The 21,149-nt window shown below is 43.3% G+C and overlaps 1 protein-coding gene across 1 annotated transcript in view; it reads right to left on the bottom strand.

Moving 5' to 3' along the window:
• RIC8A (RIC8 guanine nucleotide exchange factor A) overlaps nucleotides 1-21,149 on the bottom strand; it is a 196,755-nt gene that overhangs the window by 126,720 nt on the left and 48,886 nt on the right. Inside the window, exon 3 of the mRNA XM_086956380.1 lies at nucleotides 9,267-9,863. Within this exon, the coding sequence (XP_086812506.1) occupies nucleotides 9,267-9,863 (597 nt within the window). The remainder of the gene's footprint in view (nucleotides 1-9,266; nucleotides 9,864-21,149) is intronic.

The following is a 21,149-nucleotide window of genomic DNA, read 5'->3' as shown; positions in this document are numbered from 1 at the left end:
AGATGCAGGAAAACTAGGTATGGAAACAGGATAGTATCAACTACGGCTTACACAGGAACAGAGACACAAGAACACTAAAGATAGGAAAAGATACTACAAGTAGCCAAAAGACAGGAAAATAGGCACAGGGAAAAAGGAAACAGAATCAAAGGACCCAACTGTAGTAACAGCAGCAGGAACACAGCAGAAGGAGACGAAACAGCAGTCATTTGCAAAGCCAGTGCACTCTCCACTCACAGGACTGAAGCAGCTGAAGGCGTAGGAGAGGAGCACAGTGCACACAGAGAGCTGGGCGCAAGTAATCAGGGAACCACCAATGAAGGTAAAACTGAACTGTGGCTTGTGGGAAAGAAGACTGTGGAAACCAGGAAACACAAGACAGGGAATAGAAAACCCTGGAAAGGAGTGTGGATCAGAGCAAACATAAAGACTGGTCCAGAATATAAAGATAAAGGGTTCAAAATAGCTATAGGATCAAGGAACAAATCTAGCGAACAAGAAACCATCGCCAGGCTGTGATCTAGGAAGGTCTGAAAACAGGGGGAACTACAAGGATCATGATGCATTTAGAGAGTGGAGTGCAATCTGGCACTGGAATACAAAGTGTATCTGGCAAGGCAAGGTTAGTGTTAAAGGCAGACATTCAGAGGACCTTAGTAACAGGATGGCAGAATCATGACACTATTTGCCAATGGATATTTGGTACATCATAGTTTAAGATAAAACAAGTGTATTAAACATATATATTTGTAGTAAAATTAAATGACACTATACCTAGTGCAATCCTTTTTAACAGGCTTCCATTAGAAGAATGCATTCCTGAATGCAGTTGATAACCCCCTTACATTACTTCTCAAAAAGAGTAAACCTTTGTCACCATTAAGCCTCGATTAAAGCCATAAACTGGCTCGGAAGCATCCTTTAGATTTGCTTATCAAACAGTTGCACACATTTATATTTATTTCAGGTAGAGGGCGCCTTAGCACAATTACTTCTCATTTTGCTGTTCTTCAATAATTGGGTTTTTACAGGTTTTTTTGTTAAGTATACAAACTGTCATTGTAAAAACATTTTTTAATGAAAAGAACGGGAATGTCAATCCTAATAGATCCTACCCACATCATCCACTTGGGTCATCTAAAAGTTATTTACAGGTGGGAAGCTTTTTTTTTTTTTTCATTGCTTCTCATGTCTCATGAAGTCGAGTTCTCGCTTACTCATCAGCTCACTTGCAAGGTGTCCATTGATTAGGAACTGTGAGGAGCATAATTCCTGTGTAGAATTCCGGTTTACAAAATTATAAGAGGTCCATTGATACTGCGCCGGGATTCACTGACTTCAGGAATAACAAGCCCAATTTAACCAGCCAGAATATCCAGCAGGTAAAATCACTCTGACAAAAGGCTGCACTGTAGGCAGGGTCCATTCTATGCCCTGACCAAACCTCAGACACACTAAAATATAAAAAAAGTGATGGATGAACTGCTTCAATTAATATCAGCCACTGGTAATAACTCGAGGCCGCATCCCAGCTCATCGTTATTTTGTATATCATGTCACTTCAGTTTGGACCCAGCCATATTCATATCAGTCTTGAACCATCACCGATTGGAACAATCTAGCCGGAACTGTCAAGCCAGGTCCTCCCTGAACAAGCAAACTAGGAGTAGTTTCACCCTAGTTATGGGCTCATCAGCCAGGTACAGCTTGATTCCATTGACACAGTGTGCATGGGAACCATGTTGGGGCACACCCGTCACGCATGGGGCAGCACCCTAAGTATACAAAAATTGATGGCTGGAATGCTTGCATTAATCTCAGCAACTGGTAATTACTCGGGCGGCATCCCAGGCCATCGTTATTTTGCACACCATTCCACCTCAGTTGGACCTAGCCATATGCAAATTAGTCTTGAGCCTGTTCCAATGGAAACAATCTAGCTGGAACTGCCAAGCCAGGTCCTCCCTGAACCCGAACACAAGCAACCCAGGACCAAATACCCCCAAGTTATGGGCTCATCGGCCGGGTACAGCTTGGTTCCAGTGGCACAGTGTTCATGGGACCCACATCTGGGCATACTCGTCCCATTTAGGGAGACACACTAAAGTAAACAAAAAGTGATGGATGGAAGTCTTGAATTAATCTCAGCCACTGGTAATTACTCAGGCCACATCCCAGTCCATTGTTATTTTGCACACCATACACCCCAGTTTGGAACCAGCCATATGCAAGTCAGTCTTGACCCTCCTCCAATGGGAACAGTCCAGCTCAAACTGCCAAGTCAGGTACTCCTTGAATCGGTACAAAAGCAACCTAGGACTGGTTTCGCCCTAGTTATGGGTCCATCAGCCGGGTCAGCACGGTCCAGACGGATTTGCATATGGTTGGGTCCAAACTGAGATGGCATGGTGGGAGAAAAATGAAAGATTGGAATGCGGTCCCAAGAGATTGCCAGTGACTGAGATTAAATCAAGCATTCCATCCATCACCTTGTTGTTTTTGCAGATCTCAGACAGGGCATTGGGGGAGCTTATACGGCTCCCCATGCCAGCCAATATTCTACACTTCTTACATCTCCCTCCATCTACTCCGGCCTTACATCAGCTCCCTGCACACTTTTAGCACAGCCCCCTTAATACTTTGACCATCAGTTCACAACAGGATAATGTTCGTGTTAAAGCTCACTAAAAAGGGAATTCTAAACGGAATACTGGCAGGTAAATCCAGGCCAACATGGTAATGTACCATTCCCTATGGTTTAAGCTTACAATTGCACAGTACCAGTAGGAGTTGCAGTATGGTATTGCAAGATTCCATCAAAATATAATAGAGAGAGGAAGTGGTATTGTATTGCATTGCCATTTGGATAGCACTATACTAATCCCGGAGAGGCCCAAAGACCAGATGAGACACAAACATTGCTTTGTTTAAACAGAAACTGAAAGAAAGAAATTATGTAATCTGTCTTAATGATTCTAATTAATGTCCTAACCCTCCAGACCCCATCTGCTTTCCTGATCCTGGTAAATGTATTGTGGGTGCTGTAAGGCCTGTTGTATTTTGAAGTTCATGTTGCTTTTTCCTTCAGCATAGACTGTTTTGGGCTTGACTGAATGCACTTTCGGGCCTTGTTTCTGCCTGAATCCCTGATGGTAGTTTCCATTTTCTCTGTGCACTTTCTTTGCTCAATATTCTTGTTGTTTGAACTGCATATACCGAGATCACTCCATAAATGTTATTAGATCTCGGAGCTGCTTTTGATACTGTGCCACATACAATGCTGCTGGGAAGACTAGCCAGTTTGGGGATACGAGATTCAGCCCTATAATGGATGGCATCCTTTCTGAGTGATCAAACCATTCAGGTACTGTTTGTGAATGGTGCCTCTGCCTAGCTGGCCCTTACTTCAGGTTTCCCCCAGGGCTCAACATCAACCACTTTGGCAGATTTGGTCGAAAGTTTCGGCCTGACTCTGTGTTCCTGGTGGCGACAGAGAAATGTTTTTTTCCTTGCGGTCCACTCAGGATCACAACGCTGAAGCCCTGAACTCCTGCCGGAGCCACGTTGCAACATGGATGAATAAGAACTCTCTGAAATGTAATGGCGAATAAAACGAGGTTTTGGCGTTAGGAAAACACCTGTCCTTATGGGGACCTCCTCACTGGCTTGGAAACCTGGGTGTTCTTCTGGCCCCCTGTTCAAAAGATGAAGAACCTGAGTTTTCTTTTGGACCCTAAAACTCCCTTTGAAGCCTCAAGTTTCAAAAGTGGCTACTATCTGCTTCACTGTGTTGAAATGGCTGGGGAAAATCCTCTGGATTCTCCCATTCCCAGCCCAAAGGACAATTATCTAGACCCTCATTCTCTCTAGACTGGATTATGGTAATGTACTGTATTTAGGAATTGACAACGCATCCATAAGAAAGGTGCAAGTTGTTCAAAATTTGGCCGTAAGATTGCTTTTCAAATTTCCTAAAACTGCATCAGCCTCCATCCTTTTGCAGGAACTGCACTGGCTTAGGGTCGAGAACATGATTCAATTTAAGGCTCTGTGCTTTGTGCACAGAGCTAGAACAGGAGTTAGTCCTCAATATCTCCACAGTATTGTGAGACGCCATCAACTGGCTTGCACTCTAAGATCCAGTGATCTCACCCTATATTCTGTTCCAAGGTTAAACCGACCCACATGGGTGGCCAGTCTTTTGCTGACATTGGCCCTAAGCTCTGGAATGAGCTGCCACCCATCTTTAAAAGATACACGTAACAGACCTCTTTTCGCAAACAGTTAAAGACATGGTTGTTTTAGGTAGTACCCTGGTTTGCACTCTATCTGGCTTCAAGTGCTGGGAAACCCTGTGTGGGTAGCTAACGAGCTATACAAGCTTAAATAATGAAAGAATAGATGGCAGATATTGGCTTGTGCAGCCATGTCTATACTCAAACGTCTCTCCTACACCCATGAGTAAGTCAAACCACACATTAGGTCAACTTTTTAGCAGTTTCAACCATATTTACACACAAAAATATTTCAGTCCTAGCCCAGATAGCCCATACTGCACTCACACACATCTGTCTATCAATAGGCAACCTACCACTCACACATTTTCCCTTCATGCAGAGGCATAGGAACAAAATCGGTGAAGAGCATAAATCTGGTCTTGACACATGACAGCAAAAAAGCTCTTCATGTAAGTCACAGAACACACACGCACTTTTCCATCTATAGCGCTGCATAGAATAGCATGCTACCCCTCGGCAAATGCCTTTAATACCTCAATAAGAGTATGTATTACTGTAAAAATACTCCTGAAATACAATTCAACTTACTTTTTCACAAAAACACTGTCATAATAATATAATAATGGCAACACAGAGCTAGTCAAACCTCTATTGGAATAACCTATCCCTACTTTTTCTAAACGGATAGAGTTTACTTAAATCCTGATTCAAATCTGTGTTTTAAATTCTAATTGAGATGCAAAGATATTTGCACTAAGATCTGTATTCTGGGTTCTGCATCATTACTGCATTCTGCAGTTTTCTCCTGATCGATTTCACATGGAAAAGCCTGAGCAAATGTATCCATATAAAATGTAAAGACATAAATGCAAAACTTGCAGCAAACAGTGTGGTAAACACAGATTCCACTAGTTAAGCTTCATTCTGGGGTGGGGGGTACTCAGGAGAAGTTAATTATCTTACCCGTTAAATATCCCACATTAGAGTAGTGGTAACTACCATGTACAATAATTGTAGCCCCAATACTAGTCTCCAAATTTGTCTTTGTACTTTTGTCATGATGATATACATATTTAGGCATATAGCATGTATTATATCAATCTCAGATTGGGGTCACCAAGTCCACTTATTTTCCCAATCTTCCTATCTGCTGTAACCTTTCAATTTGTAATAAATCTGAGAGAGAGAGAGAGAGAGAGTGTGTGTGTGTGTGTGTGTGTGTGTGTGTGTGTTGACGCGACCCAACAATTCTGTCGAATTCTTTGCAGTCACTAGCTCTGTCTTGCACTATGATTGTATCATATACAGAGGATAGCTAAATAGATAATCAGTATCATGCATAGACTGTGGATAGATACTGGTGATACACAAAGACCATCAGGCTTGTCCGATATGTCTACTGTAACGGGGACCTTTAGAACCTGGTGGACAGTTATCAGATCTGCCAGGGAGGATAATCCCATGGCCTTCACCACTCGGGCAGAGGACCATCCTGTTTCTGATCCACACCTGGCTAGCATTTCAGTTCTGTGTGCTGAGGCAGCACCCCCTTCAGAACACTGCAGGCTTGCTGAGCTGGCACCGTTTGTTAAGCACCTGCTCAGCAACCTTCTTTCTATTGAGAAAATAAACTCTCAAAGCAAGAGTTTGTTTTCTCAATACAAAAAAAACAGATAGCATCACGTGCAGGGGCACGTGCAGGGAGCTTTCTCCCTGCATGTGGGGGCTATTCTACATTTTCTCTGCATGTATCAACCATGTCTTGAGAAGGGAAATGGGTGGTGCTAGCCTTGCCCTCAATCTGGTGGGATGATCATCATTGTGATTTGGTGGCGCTTTGAAAGATGGGCCACCAACCAAGAGGTTTACACCAGCAGACAAATGAAGGCTGCACCGGTGTAAACATGGTCCTTTCACCAAATCTATATAGAACGGGAGAACAGCTATTTTGGTGGGACGGAATCTCCCACTGCGCAAACTCTAAATTAGGCTCTTAGTTTCACTTCTGTCTTTTCTCCTGGTGGCTTGAAGCTGCCAGAATGCCATATATAGTTCCAGAGAAAACACCAAAGTATAATTTGTTAGAGGGTAGGACAGGCTGCAGGTAGTTTGGGCACATCGAATTGAGGTCAGGGGAAGAGAAATAGGGCTGCAGTCCCTCCGCCCTTCTATTAAACTAAAGACAAACGTGGATATACACACACATCCGCACATATATCCAACTTTGAAAGCACCACATAAATGTCAACAACTCAGACATTACAAACTATCTCTCCCTGTTACTAAGATCTCTTTTACTTCAAATTCTATTTCTCACACTTCCAACTCTTCGAGGGCTCTTTTCCAGGCAGTCACTAATCTCACCAGATTGCCCTGGATCAAAATGACTATTGCCTCTCCCAAGTTGTTTGTGACAATTTAACCTCTTTATCTATGAGAAGATCAAGACAGATCATGCCGTAAGCTGCTCTGCTTGCCAATATCTAGAAAGTCACCCTGTTTTGCCCACAGAGCCTATTATAAAAGAAGTCCCACGTTGCTTATGGGTTTGCTTCCAAGTCTAAATGATCCCTTCATTGCGGCTCTACCTTCTCCCGATGAAGAAAGGTTCAGAGGGGGGGGGGAGGGGTAGATGGTGGTGGGTGTCTTTTATTGCTTCCTCTATTTGGAATGCACTCCATCGTGGTTTGCACAAAATAGAACCCCATTCTGTTAAGGGAGGTTTTTTAAATGAATCTTTTGATCAAATATCTTAATATCTTTTCTGATGTTGCTTGCTAGTTTACATCCAAGATGTATTAGGGCATTCATTACACTTTATAAGTAACAACTCAACTCAGTTCATATCTTGGGTATGTAGGTTTTCAATATATTTAATGGGTACCTAACACAGGCCTGGTGCCACTTTTAGAAATAATTGAGCAGAAAAGATGGGCTATGGCGCTTGTCCTTTGGTGATGGAGCAAAGGTGTCTGACGCCTGACCTGTGACTAGACTAAGATATAGCTTAGCTGTGTGTGAGGACACGGACTCTCTGGACTACCTGGAGGCACAATCGGGTCACTTTTCCCCTCACTGTTCTCCGCTTCTATATTTGCGGAACGTCCCCGTGGAGTACGGGCCCTTTAATTCCTCTGCCTGGGCCGGTCATGTGACGGGGTCACATGGTTTAGGCGTGCTGAAAACGCGAAGGAAGAGAGGCGTTCATTGGGACCCGCTTGTGAGGACCAGACGCTGGTGGCAACCTTTGAAGTACAGCCCTGGAATAACGGCATGTCGTCGAGGGAGTCCAAGGACCCAGCTGCTGGCGACAAACCTCCACTGCTGGAAGAGAAAACGGACGACCGACAAGAAGGGCAGCCAGACCCTAGCTGGCAACGCGCTGACGCCCACCACGGCCCAGGAGAAGGGTCGTGGCTCAACAAGGTACGGGGACGCCTTGGGTTAGCGTTGGGAGGAGACCGGGTTGAACGTAAGGGTGGGGGATGGTAAGGGTGAGCAGCCTAGAGCACGTTATCCGCTGCAGGAGCGCTCGCAGACACTGGTGACGGTAGTGGTAGTGGAATCTTGAAGAAATGTGTAATACATGTATATATGTAAATCTGTATGTATATCTATATATAACTATCTACTGGCGACCACCAGTAGATAATATACATACATATACATGTATATATATATACAGCCCTGGGATCAGGGTGAAACGCGTTATAGGGGAGGTACGGGCAAAATAAAACAGCTTCAGCACTAATTTTGGGTCTGCATCCTTTCTTGCTGGACAAGCGGATTTGGGAACGGAGTTAAAAATATATATATATAAAATATATATATATATATATATAATATATATATACACACACATATACATATATATATATTATAATATGTCATTTTGTATAACACGTATTGCATCTTCAGGATTTAAAAACAACATCTCTATTTGAGTGAATGTGACACTTTACGTGCTGGGGCTTCAGAACATAACTGAAAGCATGTTTTTGTTATAGCATAAGCTATTAAGATGAAATGATTTTGTTTCTGTTGGAGTGACCTCTTTGCGGGACACTGAACATCAGTCACACATTTTATGTGTTCTGATTGAATGATTAGTCTATCCTTTGCATGCTAGCCCACCATCTGTTGCACAGTTATTTCGAGGAAGCTTCCTTGTTTGTCAGTTTTGTAGGCCCTGTGGCTTCCATCATGGACGTAGGTCAGTCATCTCATATGGGAACTGCTCAAGGTCTAGTGCTAACAACAATAATTTTATTTTGATTTCGAATAGCGCAGATTTCTGGAAGAGTAATTAACAGGAAGTAATATTTTTAACTGATTGGTATTCACTTATTCAATCTCCGGAGCAACAGAATAATTATTAGAAATCGTACGCAACACTTGCCAGTGACACCCCCCAAAGTCAGGGATGTCAGACCACTAGGACCAGTATCCTGAGACATTTACATGTGCGACCTCAAAAAGCAAATGATGAGCAGACTGAAAGCATCCCTTAAGTTAACAGTCAGACAGAAGTGTCTTTCTGAAGACGGAATTAAAAATATTCCATGAGCTCAATGTAATTTCACACCAGGCATTTTCGGCGAATTGGCAAAAAGGACCCTTGTCTTGAGATAACTTTGTGGAAACTGATTCTAAAGTGCTTTGTATTGAAATCTGTAGAAGCGGGTTTTTAGCCGTCAAATTACCAATGCACAGTTTTAAAGATCTGTTGGTGGCCTATAAACAATGTCACATCCACTAAAACATGTTTATTGTCATCATATCTGGTTTGACCGATATGTTTAAAATGCACAATGAATCACTCTATTTTCCTGTACTGGCTATAAGGAAAGCTCCCCCTTTGTTTTTAGTACTACCCCGTCTCCATTCGCAAACTCTTAGCCTCCTCCCTTGCCCCCCCCCCCCCCCAACTGAAATTTGAGTCTCGTTGGCCCCTGGCTGGAACCCTCCCGCTGGGCATTTCTCAGTAGAAGTTAACCCCCTTACTTCTTAGGTGTTGGACCCCCTCACCTCGTCCAGCTGTTGTTGGCTGCTGTTGAAAGTAATGTTGAAGAGCACCTTGAGGATCTCCATTGCCAGCTCCATACCTTGTCGGGAGAGGTGCCCTGGGTTGCTCTCCCGGTCATAGGGATCCGTCCAGTGGGTGCCCAAGATTGCCTTCAGGGCATCAGTCATCAGGCTTACCCCACGGAGCTCCTGGGCCAGCTGCTCTCGTACGTCTACCCTTAGAGCGGTCAGCAGGAAGAGCAAACGCACATCCAAGAACTTAACCTCATGCATGAAGTTCTCCTCACGGTGGAGCTTGAGTCGGCGGGCGAGGCCCACAATGATGCCCACATCAGCACCCTTTTGCTGCCCCTCTGCACTGCTGAAGACCAGGTTGCACAGACACTTCAGTGCCTCCACCATCACATCCTGGTCTGGCACGTCGAGCAATGACCCATCAATACCAGCATGATGAGCCAATGTCCGCAGGCCTGAATGGGTAACAAAGGGGTCCAGGGCACGCTTGTCACGGGACAAGATACGCACAGTCTCCAAACAGGCTGCCTGGCAGGAAGGTTGTAGTTCACGTTCTAAGAGCTGAATGAGAAGAGTACCCAACACCTGCAGAATAACAGAAGAAATTATGACATTATTATTATTGTACACCACAAACTGAACTGTCTATTGTTGCTAAATTATGATTACTCAACATTGTATCTATTGTGAAAGGAGAAAAAAGGCTCTATTTACTGCCACAATTCAAACCTGCAATATGCATCTTACAAACACACTGACAGGAATGTCCCCTGCATGGTGAATGGACTTGTGTCCATACAATGTGTGCATCCCTTAAAGTGGTAGTGGCAATGACTAGACCATTTTCTCAGCCCCAAGGAGAAGGAAGCCTATTGACTCCCTTCATGTGAAGTTCCACTGTTATGTGAAACCAGAACCTTGCACACACATTACAAGTGTGTGTGATCACTTGTATGTATAATGAGTGTGTAGCAAATGGAAGGTAGTACAACTGTGTTGTGAGAATCTTAGTATTAGGGCCAATATGATCCATTTTGGATGTCGCTGGCTAAGTAGGCATTGTAAAAGATGGCGGATGGATGTAATTCCCGCAGATAGGGGAAGTGTATTGTATGCATTCCTGTGGCTGAACGATGGAGATTCAGACACTGAAGTGGGGAGGATGAAAACAGAGCTACCTTTAGAAATTCACTATGGAACCTCTTAACAAAAGGCTGTGGATTAGTTCTTCCTGAGCACTGCCATTTGACAAATGATAAAGCTAAGTGGTGGGACTGCAGTTTATTTTGTTCAAAGTGAGGAGGTATCTAGGCAGGGCCAACCCGTTTTTCTGTCCCTGATTACTGACTTAGGAAGGCAGATGACAGCCAGGTACAGAGATCTCACACTCCATGCCTGGAGCCCGCCTCATTGTTACCTTATGTAATTGTCATCAGCTTGCAAATAACGTATGTCTGAGAAACAGCCAGAAACCTGAAAGAGAACCAAACCATCACAAACCGTGTACATTAAAGCAGGACCCAAGTCACCTTGATATGTTCCATTTCTAAATTCGTATTGACCAAGGAACATAGGGCTACAAACATTACTCAAACAGCTACTATCTGACTAGGGCTGGTGTCTGCATGACAGCCAACCTGCCAAAGGATGAGCTCTGCCTAGTGCATAGAATAATGTCTGCCTACAGAAAGAGGAAGAAGAGTGCCGGGCAATGCAAGAGCTGAAACTGGCCTGAAGGAGTCCAGCACGTTCCCAGTGTGAAGAACACCCAGAGAAAGCTGACTGCCCTACAGTACCCCCCCCTGGTTTCTCTGAGCAATTCCTGTGTGAACTGCACCAAACCTCTCCAAGTACGAGCACCACTGTGTCATCTTGCAGTGTGCAGCTGGCATGAGAACTTAGGTTGCCACTGCAGATGCCAGGAAAGAGAAGCTATTCCATCGCTGAAGTAGGAGCTCAATCGCCTTTGAAGGTTGCAACTGCCAAAGACACATTACCGCTGACCAATCAGCATGGCTGTCATGCTAAGCACCCGTCTGTACTCAGCCTGGAGGGACGCAATTGCCAAAGACATTGTGCAACTGCCCAGGACTAGTTGCACTGTATTCACTGATTCCTGTTCCGAAGGGAGGTTACTGCTGAGCCGCATGCAGTGAGTATCCGATGCAGCCTACAGCGAGGAAAGGAGCTGTGCCCCAAGCATCACTAAATCTGTCACAATCATCAAGCAGGTAAATTGGGGTTACTTCTAATGGAAAATGGGACTGAAAGCCCACAGTGGAATCTAGTGTGCGGACTTGAGACTTTTGGTCCTAGTGAATGTATGTGGCAAAAACTGTTGAACTGAGTTGCACACTTAACCGATGGGGTACATAGCAATGATCTGTACCTGTGCTAAATTAATGCCTATGCCAGCATATTCCCGGGGGACAGTAGACATCAGAGATCTTCTAAAACATGGAGCGTGTACAGAGAAAGGGTGCAGCACCTTGCTGAAGATCGTAAATGAGATAACTCCTTGTAATTTCAATTCCTATCGAACTTTCTCATATTCCGTTTTGCTGTGAGATTAAAGTACTTTCTTATATGTAAATATATGCAATTGACAGGACTATACACTATTGTTTCTGGTGGCTGACTGTTGATTTCTGAATGCTTGCTCTCCACACTGTATCTCTGAGAAGCCTTTGACTGCTCACTCTTGCTACCCTGTGTGTAAAGGATTAAACATGGCCCAGCTTGCAGAACCACATTAGGACACACCCCAGAACACCAGTGGCAAATGACCTTAACCACTATGGCTGGGTCTAGTAGCCCCTGTCTACCCTGTGCGGCACTCCACCCCCCAATAACCTTCTGAACAGGGTCTGATGCACCCACTATCTACAACCTACTACTTCGGACATCTGACCTAAGTCTCTTGTACAAGGACGATGGGTGATATAGCAGGCAAAGGATGTGGCGCGAGTTGGTGATATTCAGTGCTAAGGTCAAACATGAGGGGGCTGTGCACTCTCAGATGTCAGCCAGGATGAATCCAAACGTGATGGAGATTCGCAAACAGTGGTCTTGTCAGGAAAGTGCATGTCCACACAAAGGTACATTTCACCCTAGTGTACAAGGTCGGACTGTTGTACAGTGCACTCAGGCAATTCCCAACAGTCTAGTCTGACAGGTCAGTGTGTAGGTCATTGTTTTGGCTGGCTGTGGGCCTGTTTTATGGTCTGATGGGCCGAGTTTTAATGTTGATTTCTCTGATTTTAAAACAATCATTGCCTGCAGCAAGCTCAAATCCATGCAGTCTCCCGTCACTTGCACAACGTTTATAGCATGTGCCTTTACAAATTCAAAACTGCCCCAATTTGTAAACTTGGGCGACTGTTTTAGTTCTCTAATTCACTAATTGGGGCCACTTTTATTTTGGTGCCTCGGTCTATTTTCTGTTCCAGTCCAACCTGGTAGTGCATCATCTTTGGGACGACTACTACTAGAGTGGTATCATTCACTATTTTAGTGTTGTCAAGCAGTTATAGTTTCCTACCAGCAGCCACACAAGATATGCTATGCATGCATCCGTGGCCTGATGCAGAATGAAAATCTGGTTGATGCAACGTAAAAATCTGTGTGTCCTTCAGTGTACCGTTTCTGACGAACAACAAGCCTGAAATTCCTGCACAAGTTCCTGGAGAATGGTGTGTTTAGTGTGAGGACCTTATAGAATTACATGGTTGTTTAAAAACCAAGAAATGTATTCAATCAATAGTCAATGATTTGAAAAGGGGCTGTGGTTGGTGCTATCGGAATGGCCACATTGCCACTGCAGCACGTGTGGTGAGAAGGGGTGGTGGGGGAGGTACTGCCGCACCTTTATGTTTTCATACAATGCTGAAAAATCTAGATGGGGTGGAATCTGAGTACAACACAAGGGGCCACTTCGTTCTCTGTGTCTAGAAGGATTGAGCCAGGAAAGTGTTTTACAGGAGGCAAGATGGCAGCCGCTGGTTCGGCTGTGTGAGCTGCCTGTGCCTCTGCTCCCTGGTCGGGAGAAGGGAGAAAAAAAAGTGGCCGCGGTACTCACCGCTGGATCTCATGCCGTTTTTGAGTGATTGGCTTTTACCCTTGAACCCTTGAACCCTGGAGCTCGTTTTGGGAGGAAGATAATTTCGGAGGTGCTCCGCTTATACCTATACTATGGTATCCCTGCTATTTCTCCCCGGCATTTGGCGTTTACCGGTCTGGCGTTATCCTCCTTTCTCACCCGGATTCTACGTTGTTTATACAGCCTGTACTAAGTCGGACATGCCGCCGAAACCTCCAGCGAAACCCCCGGTTACTCGGAGCGTCAAGACCAAGACGCCTGTTCAGATTGATGCTTCAGATGATGCAGACGACATTCAGGAGGCGGGTGAGTTGAGCCTACCGACTGACATGGCTAATTCTTTATTCCAGCCACAGGTCTCGACGAAAAAGGTGGGGGAGCGCGGCAATAAGTCTTGTAATTTCAATGCGGCATCACAAATAGTACCTGCCATGTTTGAAAAACAGTTAACTAAAAAAATGCAGGCTTCGTGTGCTGACAGCCCGGCAATAGATCCAAACGGGGTTCAGATGATTAATGTAACGGAGGAGGACTGTTCGAGAATTGTAGTCCAGGGTGAGCCCCCTATTGAAATTTTGACCTGCATTCAGGAAGAACTGCTACTACCGGATTTTGATGTCAGACCTGAAGGGAGAGAGCCGCCCAAAGGCATTCTGGGACCTGTAGCCCGTTCGGTTTCTCAAATAAATATTGAAAGTCCTGGCGGTTTAACTTGTTTAACTGAGTGTGCTACAGAGACAGCATCAACTGAATTTTCATGCCGTGATCCTATCGGCTCTCAAGAAGTTTTGGATACATTTTTTCCAATTCAATTCAATTGATAACTTTATTTCGGTCAAAGACCATAAAAGTGCACATAAAATACACACAAGCATAAAATATTAAAACAATAAACAATCATCAAATGTTAAGAAGAAAATTAAAAAATGAGTTGTCAAGAGCTGGAAAATAGACAGTGTCATATTTTCTGTAGTTAGGTTAAAAAAGTTTGTCTTCTACGCCACATGCCAAATAAATAACGGGATATGGCAAACACAATAGGGGGATGGGTATCATAGGTTAGTATCCTGCAAGCCTGATTGAATTTCAGAAGTTTGAGGTTCTTGCAAATTGGAGTCAGCCAACAGTTATTAATTGTAGAATAGGCAGGACAAAAAAACAGTACATGGGGTACATTTTCGATTTTAGAATCACATGCAGGGCAAGCTTCATTGTTAGATTTTAACCATTTACATGTAAATGACCTAATGGGTAAAGTGCCATACCTTAGCTGGAGATACAACTTTCTGGCAAGCGGAGGTTCAATTACATCCAGGAATTCCTCAATTTTAGATTCCAATTTAACTAAGAGTAACTCTGTCGTTAGCCTGCCCATGGTTGCAGAGCTCTGTAGTGTTAGAAAATTCTGCCTCCAAATCTGAGTATGGAGTTCCCTTTTTGATATCCCAGGGCAATAGGTCTCGGGTGTTTCCCAAAGTTCCGGAAGGCCTATCCGGGTACTAACAGCCCTTATGTGCTGCAGCCATGGGATCTTTTTACATTTAAGGGAAGTACAAACCTCAGATAATTCTGCTCTGTAATCTGCCAGTTCTGGGACTGACCAGAACCTCTTCCAATACATAATTGGCCTTGCGCTTGTAATCTCCTCTATAGGCTCCATCCCAAGGTCTAGTCTAAGTGGGATCAATGGAGTACTTGCCGGTAGTCCAACTAGATTTCGCATAAAGCTTTGTTCCACCCTTTTGAGGTTCAATATCTGTTTATGCCCCCAAAGTTCGGCACCATAAATTTCAGCAGTTCTGGCCTGATGACAATATATTTCCTATGCCTGAGACACCGGCTTAAAGACTGACTCCCTAAATACTTTACTTATACCCCCCGCTATCTGCGATAATTTGAGTGCCGACTTGGCAATCTGCGTGTTCCACTCAAGGCTCTCTGTCAAGGTAACACCCAAATATAAAAAAGTCTTGACCCTCTCGAGGGAAATACCGTTTAAGACCGGGTTTGGGCGTGTCCGCTTCGGGGGATTGAGAATCATGAACTTTGTTTTTTCCAAGTTGATTTCAAATCCACGCAGCACGCAAAACGCTACAAATCCGTCTAGTGTTTTTCTGAATGCCCGTTGATGTTCTAGACAACAGGTGAGTGTCGTCTGCGAACATCAGAGCGGGCACTCTCCCAGTGGCCAATTTTGGGGCATCGTTATCCACCACACCATTCAGATAATCCACAAGTCCATTAATATAGAGACTGAATAGTGTGGGCGCCAAGACGCACCCTTGGCGCACACCTTTCTGGACAGAAAATTGATTGTGAGGTCACCGTACCTTCCACACCTGACCTGCGCATAATTATTTGTGTGGAGCCTGGATAGAATGGCCAATAGATAGGGCGGGAGTCCCAAGTCTGCCAACACCTTCCACAATTTCGCTCGAGGGACTAGGTCAAATGCTGCCCGCAGGTCCACAAACACAAGGTAGAGGCTGCCACCCTCTAACTTAACTGAGTGTGCTACAGAGACAGCATCAACTGAATGCCGTGATCCTATCGGCTCTCAAGAAGTTTTGGATACATTTTTTTCTATGTCAGATCATTCGTCTGATGAGAGCATGGATAAAGAATGGGCTGGTTATCCTGGAGGTAGCCGCCTGGATGACGACGATTTAAGAGCTAGTGAAATATCGCCAGGATCTGTCATTACTGTTAAAAAACATAAGGTGAGAAAGACGCAGAGCATCAGAAATAAATCTATTAATACCGGTGAGGTATCATCTGAAATCGCGTCTCAGTCTGGTTGCTTGGAAGAAGGGCAGGTTTGCTCTGAAGAACAACCACTTGACCAGGAAGTGACATTAGCGATGATATATCAAACCTTGATGTCACACAGATCTGAAACAAAGACTGGGATTGCCCGCACACAAGCTACGTGTCGCAAAGTGTAGAACGCGGTAAGGCGAGTTATGAAAATTTGCACGGATATTTCTTCTAGGGTCTCTGAGGCTGAGACTAGAATTTCCGTCTTGGAGGATGAAGTAGCGGTGCAAAAAATCGAACTTAGTACTGTTAAGGCACAACGAGATGATATGGGTTTTAAACTGATTGAATTTGAAACAATCTGCACATTTTGGGGGTTCCCGAGACTTTGGGGAGTCTGATATGCGCAAATTTGTATGTGAATTGTTTTCTGAAGCATTTCCGGAACTAACATTATGTGATTGGCCACTTGTTATTGAGCGGGCACATCGCTTTCCCTTTACAATGAACAAGGCCAGACAAACTGAGGCTGATCGTCCGAGAGCCATATTGATTAGTTTTAATAATTTCTTAGCCAGAGAAGATATTTTTGGTTTAGCCAGGCCAGATAAGAAGGGAGTTGCCAAAGGGTGCAATTTTTTTGTCCGGCCTGACTTCTGTCAAGCCACTGTCTCCAAACCTTGGCATTTACGTCAATTAATTGCTGGTTTCCAAGAAAAGGGGGCAGTGGTATACTTACAAAATCCAGCGAAGTTAAAAGCCATTTGTGAAGGGTAAAACAAAGTTTTTCTTTTCCGAAATTGTGGCAAAAGAATATTTGATGACATTATGATGCTACTGAAACTAAATTTTGTTTGTTTGCTCCAGGGATAGGGGGGAGAGGGGTAGGACAAAAAAATGGGGGTGAATATCAAAGCCTAGTGGAGATGATTGTTTTTGAATCATGCTATTCCTTCTTCCGACCAAGGAAAGGGGTCGGGGGGTGGCGCTCTTTGTTCTCAGGGACTGACAGTCCTTGTGCCTCAGATGGTGGGTTGGGTGGGGTTTCGGTTAAGAAGGAGGGGGTGGGGGTGGAGGTGTGGAGTTGGTGGTGGGTTGGGTGTAAGTCAGCAGCAGCAGTTTTTTCTGAGTGGCAGTAAGGGCAGATTCTATTTATGTTATTCTTAAGGGCAAGATTTTGTTGGTTCATGAAAGGTATGATTGTTTTTTTGACGTATAGAAATGGATAGGAAGCTGAAAGTTTGCTCGCTGAATATTAACGGTCTCAACGACTCTAAGAAAAGGGGGTTTCTATGTAAAATGGTGCAGTTATTACAAATAGACATTCTGTGTCTGCAAGAAACACACATTTCTTGGGCAAAGAGAGATTGGCTAAAAAATCTTGGTTTAGATTTAATAGTATGTTCAAAACAGACAGGAATTAAGAAAGGGGTTGCCATCCTTATGAAACGTGGCTTAGGTACTAGTATTAGAACTATGGCAGATAAATAGGGGTGATGGGGGTTGGCTGAACTTATGATAGATGAAAAAAGCTTCACTATTTGTTCATTGTATGGCCCAAATATAGACGAGGCCGAATTAATGAATTTTATGGATCTGAAACTCGCCTCATGGATTCAACCCATAATTCTCTGTGGGGATCTTAATGTGCATATCGATGCAGGGTTTGATTTCAGGCAAAATAGTAAATATCTTGGTAGAAAGCCTCAGACCTTTAAAGCTCTTCGTGAATTAGTTTTAGGAAATGGGCTTATTGATGTATGGAATGCTAATCGTGCTACTAAACCTGGGTATAGTTATTTTTCTATTCCACACCAAAAAAGTGTCAGTTTGGAATATTTTGTTATTTCTAAATTTTTTATAGATAAAGCAAAAAATGAAATCCTCCCCAAACTAATTTCAGACCACAATCCATTAATACTCAAAATACAAGTACCTCCTAACATCCGGGGTGGAAAAATGAATTGGCCTTTTCAAAGAAACTTATTATTTGAAGGTGATTATTTGCAATATATGACTACAATCATAAAATAATTTTTTAATCACAATAATGGCACTGCCTCAGTCCCAATAGTATGGGATACTTTTAAATCAATAGTTAGGGTAGAGACTTTAAGCTTCTCGAATTTCCAACGTTAAGCCAGACGGATTAAGTTTTGTGAGGAGTCGAATAAGGTAATGAAGCCGAGTTGAAGTTAGCGGATAGTATAAAACTAGGCTGTGACATTGAAGAAGCTCAACGTGATCTAACTGTCAAACGGAATATAGTGTATTCTCATATAGCTGATCAGATTTCGCAGAAGCACAGACAATTTAAGTCGGAGTGCTATGAATTCAGTGAACAAATAGGAAGAATACTAGCCCAAAGTTTAAGACAGAAGGCAGCATTTAATGATATTCTAAAAATTAATGACTTAAACGGTGTCATGCAGCAATCGAAAACAGAGGTGCTTAAAGCATTTCGTGATTTTTATCAACTTTTATATGACGAGCCTCATGATGGTATAAACGTAGGCAGGAATGAGCTTTTGTACCTTGAAAAGCTCGATTGTGCTGGACTTCTCGCAGCACATAAAACTTTATTGGGTACCCCTATTTCATGTGATGAAATTGAATCAGCTATTCTAGGTCTAGCTCTTGGAAAGGCAATGGGGCCTGATAATATACCCCTTGAATTTTATCGCACATTTCGTGGGTTGTTAAAAAATGAGTTACTTAAAGTTTTTCATAATGCTTTTCTAGGTCATCCCCCCCCCGAATCATGGTCTTTTGCTACCATCGTTATTTTTTTTAAAAAAGGAAAGGTGCCAAGTGAGCTAGGGTCATATAGACCAATCTCACTTATTACTGCTGATAGCAAGATTTTTTCTAAAATCCTAGCCAACAGGTTGAATGACTTAATGCCCACTTTGGTTTCCATAAGACAGCATGGATTTATTCGTAATAGAGACACGACGGATCATGTAAAGAGGGTCATCTCACTCTTGGATTGGGCGCAGGCCACGGGATCTCCGGTTGCAGTTGCCCTGTTGGATGCTGAAAAAGCAATCGACAGGGTTGCCTGGAGGTTCCTGTGGTCTGTATTGATGTGGAAAGGATTTCCTAGAGAATTTATTACGGCAATTCAGGCATTATATAATCACCCTAGGGCCACAATCCGAATAGCCGGCGGGGTTTCGGATGACTTTGTAATAACGAGGGGGACGAGGCAAGGTTGTCCTTGCTCCCCCTTGTTATTTGCATTGTATATCCAACCCTTGTTGAAAAGATTGGAAGGTGAAGTCGAAATATGCCCAGTTAGGATTTATCAAACTGACTATAAAGTGTTTGCGTACGCAGACGACATTGCCATCACTACTGCTGATATCAAGCAATCTCTACCCAAAATGATTGAATTAGCTCATGAGTTTGGGGATTACAAATTGAATATCTCCAAAACGCAATTGATTTATTCCGAGGAGGGTTGCTCCAAAGATATGGGGCCCGATGTAGGTAATTCCGATTTACCTACTCTTAAATACCGAATCATACCGATTCGGTATTTAAGAGTAGGTAAATTGGAAGTAGGCAGATGTAGGTAATTTTTCTTTTACAATTACCGATTCTGTAAGATTCGGTATTTACCGATTCAGTAAATACCGAATCGGTATTTCCCATTGATTCCTATGGGCCTTGAATACCGAATCCTGGCAGGGGGAACGGGGTGTCATTTTGACACCCTGTAGCACCCCAATTGCAGGCTTGTGTGCCATGTGGCACACAGACATGCCCTAAGGGCATGTCTGTGTGTCACATGGCATAGGTGTACATGCACAGATGTGCATGTACACTGGAATTCGGTATTTTACCACCCAATCCTATAGGGTGGTAAATACCGACTCCTAAAGGGCCTGTGGCACTCTTTGAAGTGCCAGTTACATCTGGATTTACCGAATCGGTAAATATACCGATCGGTATTTTAATCAGCCAATTTTCAAATTCAGTACATTTACGGAATCGGTAAAAATGAGGCCCCCTACATTAGAAAACCCTAATACCGGTCGGTAACGGCCGAGTTCGGCCGTTACCGACCGGTATTAGGGCTCCTACATCTAGCCCTTGGTCTTTGCTCCAAATGCGCGGTATCTTGGTATCACGATTAGTGCTAAAATAGATGATATACCTCGTCTTAATATGGATCCTGTAATAAATTCTGCTCATGGAACCCTTGAGAGACTAAATAATCTCCATTTCTCATTATATGGTTGTACTAACATATTGAAGATGTTAATCTTTCCAAAATTTCTTTATTTGTTCCGTACAATACCTTTGTTGTTTCCATTGATTTTTTTCAGTAAGTTTGAAAGAATGTTTTCTAGGTTCTTATGGAGCTACCGCCGATCTGGAAGAGCTCTGAAGTGGTGCTTTCTCCCTAGAATGAAGGGGGGTTGGGGTATTCCGAATCTCCGGCGGTATTATTGGGCTACCCTATTGAGACATATTGGCATTTTAATTCTCCATGATATTAAGTTAAGAGATTCGGTCATCCCCTCAATTTATGAAATGTTGTTAGGGACAAAGACTAGGCAATGTTTAGTAAGAGTAATCGAGCCGAGTTATTACAAAAAAACTAAATTTAAAATTATGATAGTTTCTTTTGAAATATGGAAACATTTGAAAAAATAATTCTGCCCTAGCTCTGATTTAAATTATTACACGACCTTGATAGATAATCCAATGTTACCCGAGATTTTTAGGGATCAAGTTATTAAAAAATGGCATTCTGCATTCTGCAGGTATTCAGTTGTTAGGAGATCTTTATCAGGGTGTTCAGATTGCTGCTTTTTCCACTTTACAACAAAGATTCAATCTCCCGAGAACAGATTTTTTAAAATATCTCCAACTAAGAAGTTTTCTGGACTCTAAAGGATTGCTAGATCATCCCTCTATGAATAAGATTGATATTCTCGAATACATCAGAAAGGGAAATAAAATCGGCTTGGTGTATCAGATAATGATGAATAGACTGCAAGATG

This window comes from Lissotriton vulgaris, chromosome 2_1 (assembly GCF_964263255.1).
Source record: "Lissotriton vulgaris chromosome 2_1, aLisVul1.2, whole genome shotgun sequence".
NCBI lineage: Eukaryota > Metazoa > Chordata > Amphibia > Caudata > Salamandridae > Lissotriton > Lissotriton vulgaris.
The sequence above is the reverse complement of the archived record's forward strand: the minus strand, read 5'-3'. Positions and strand labels throughout refer to the sequence as shown.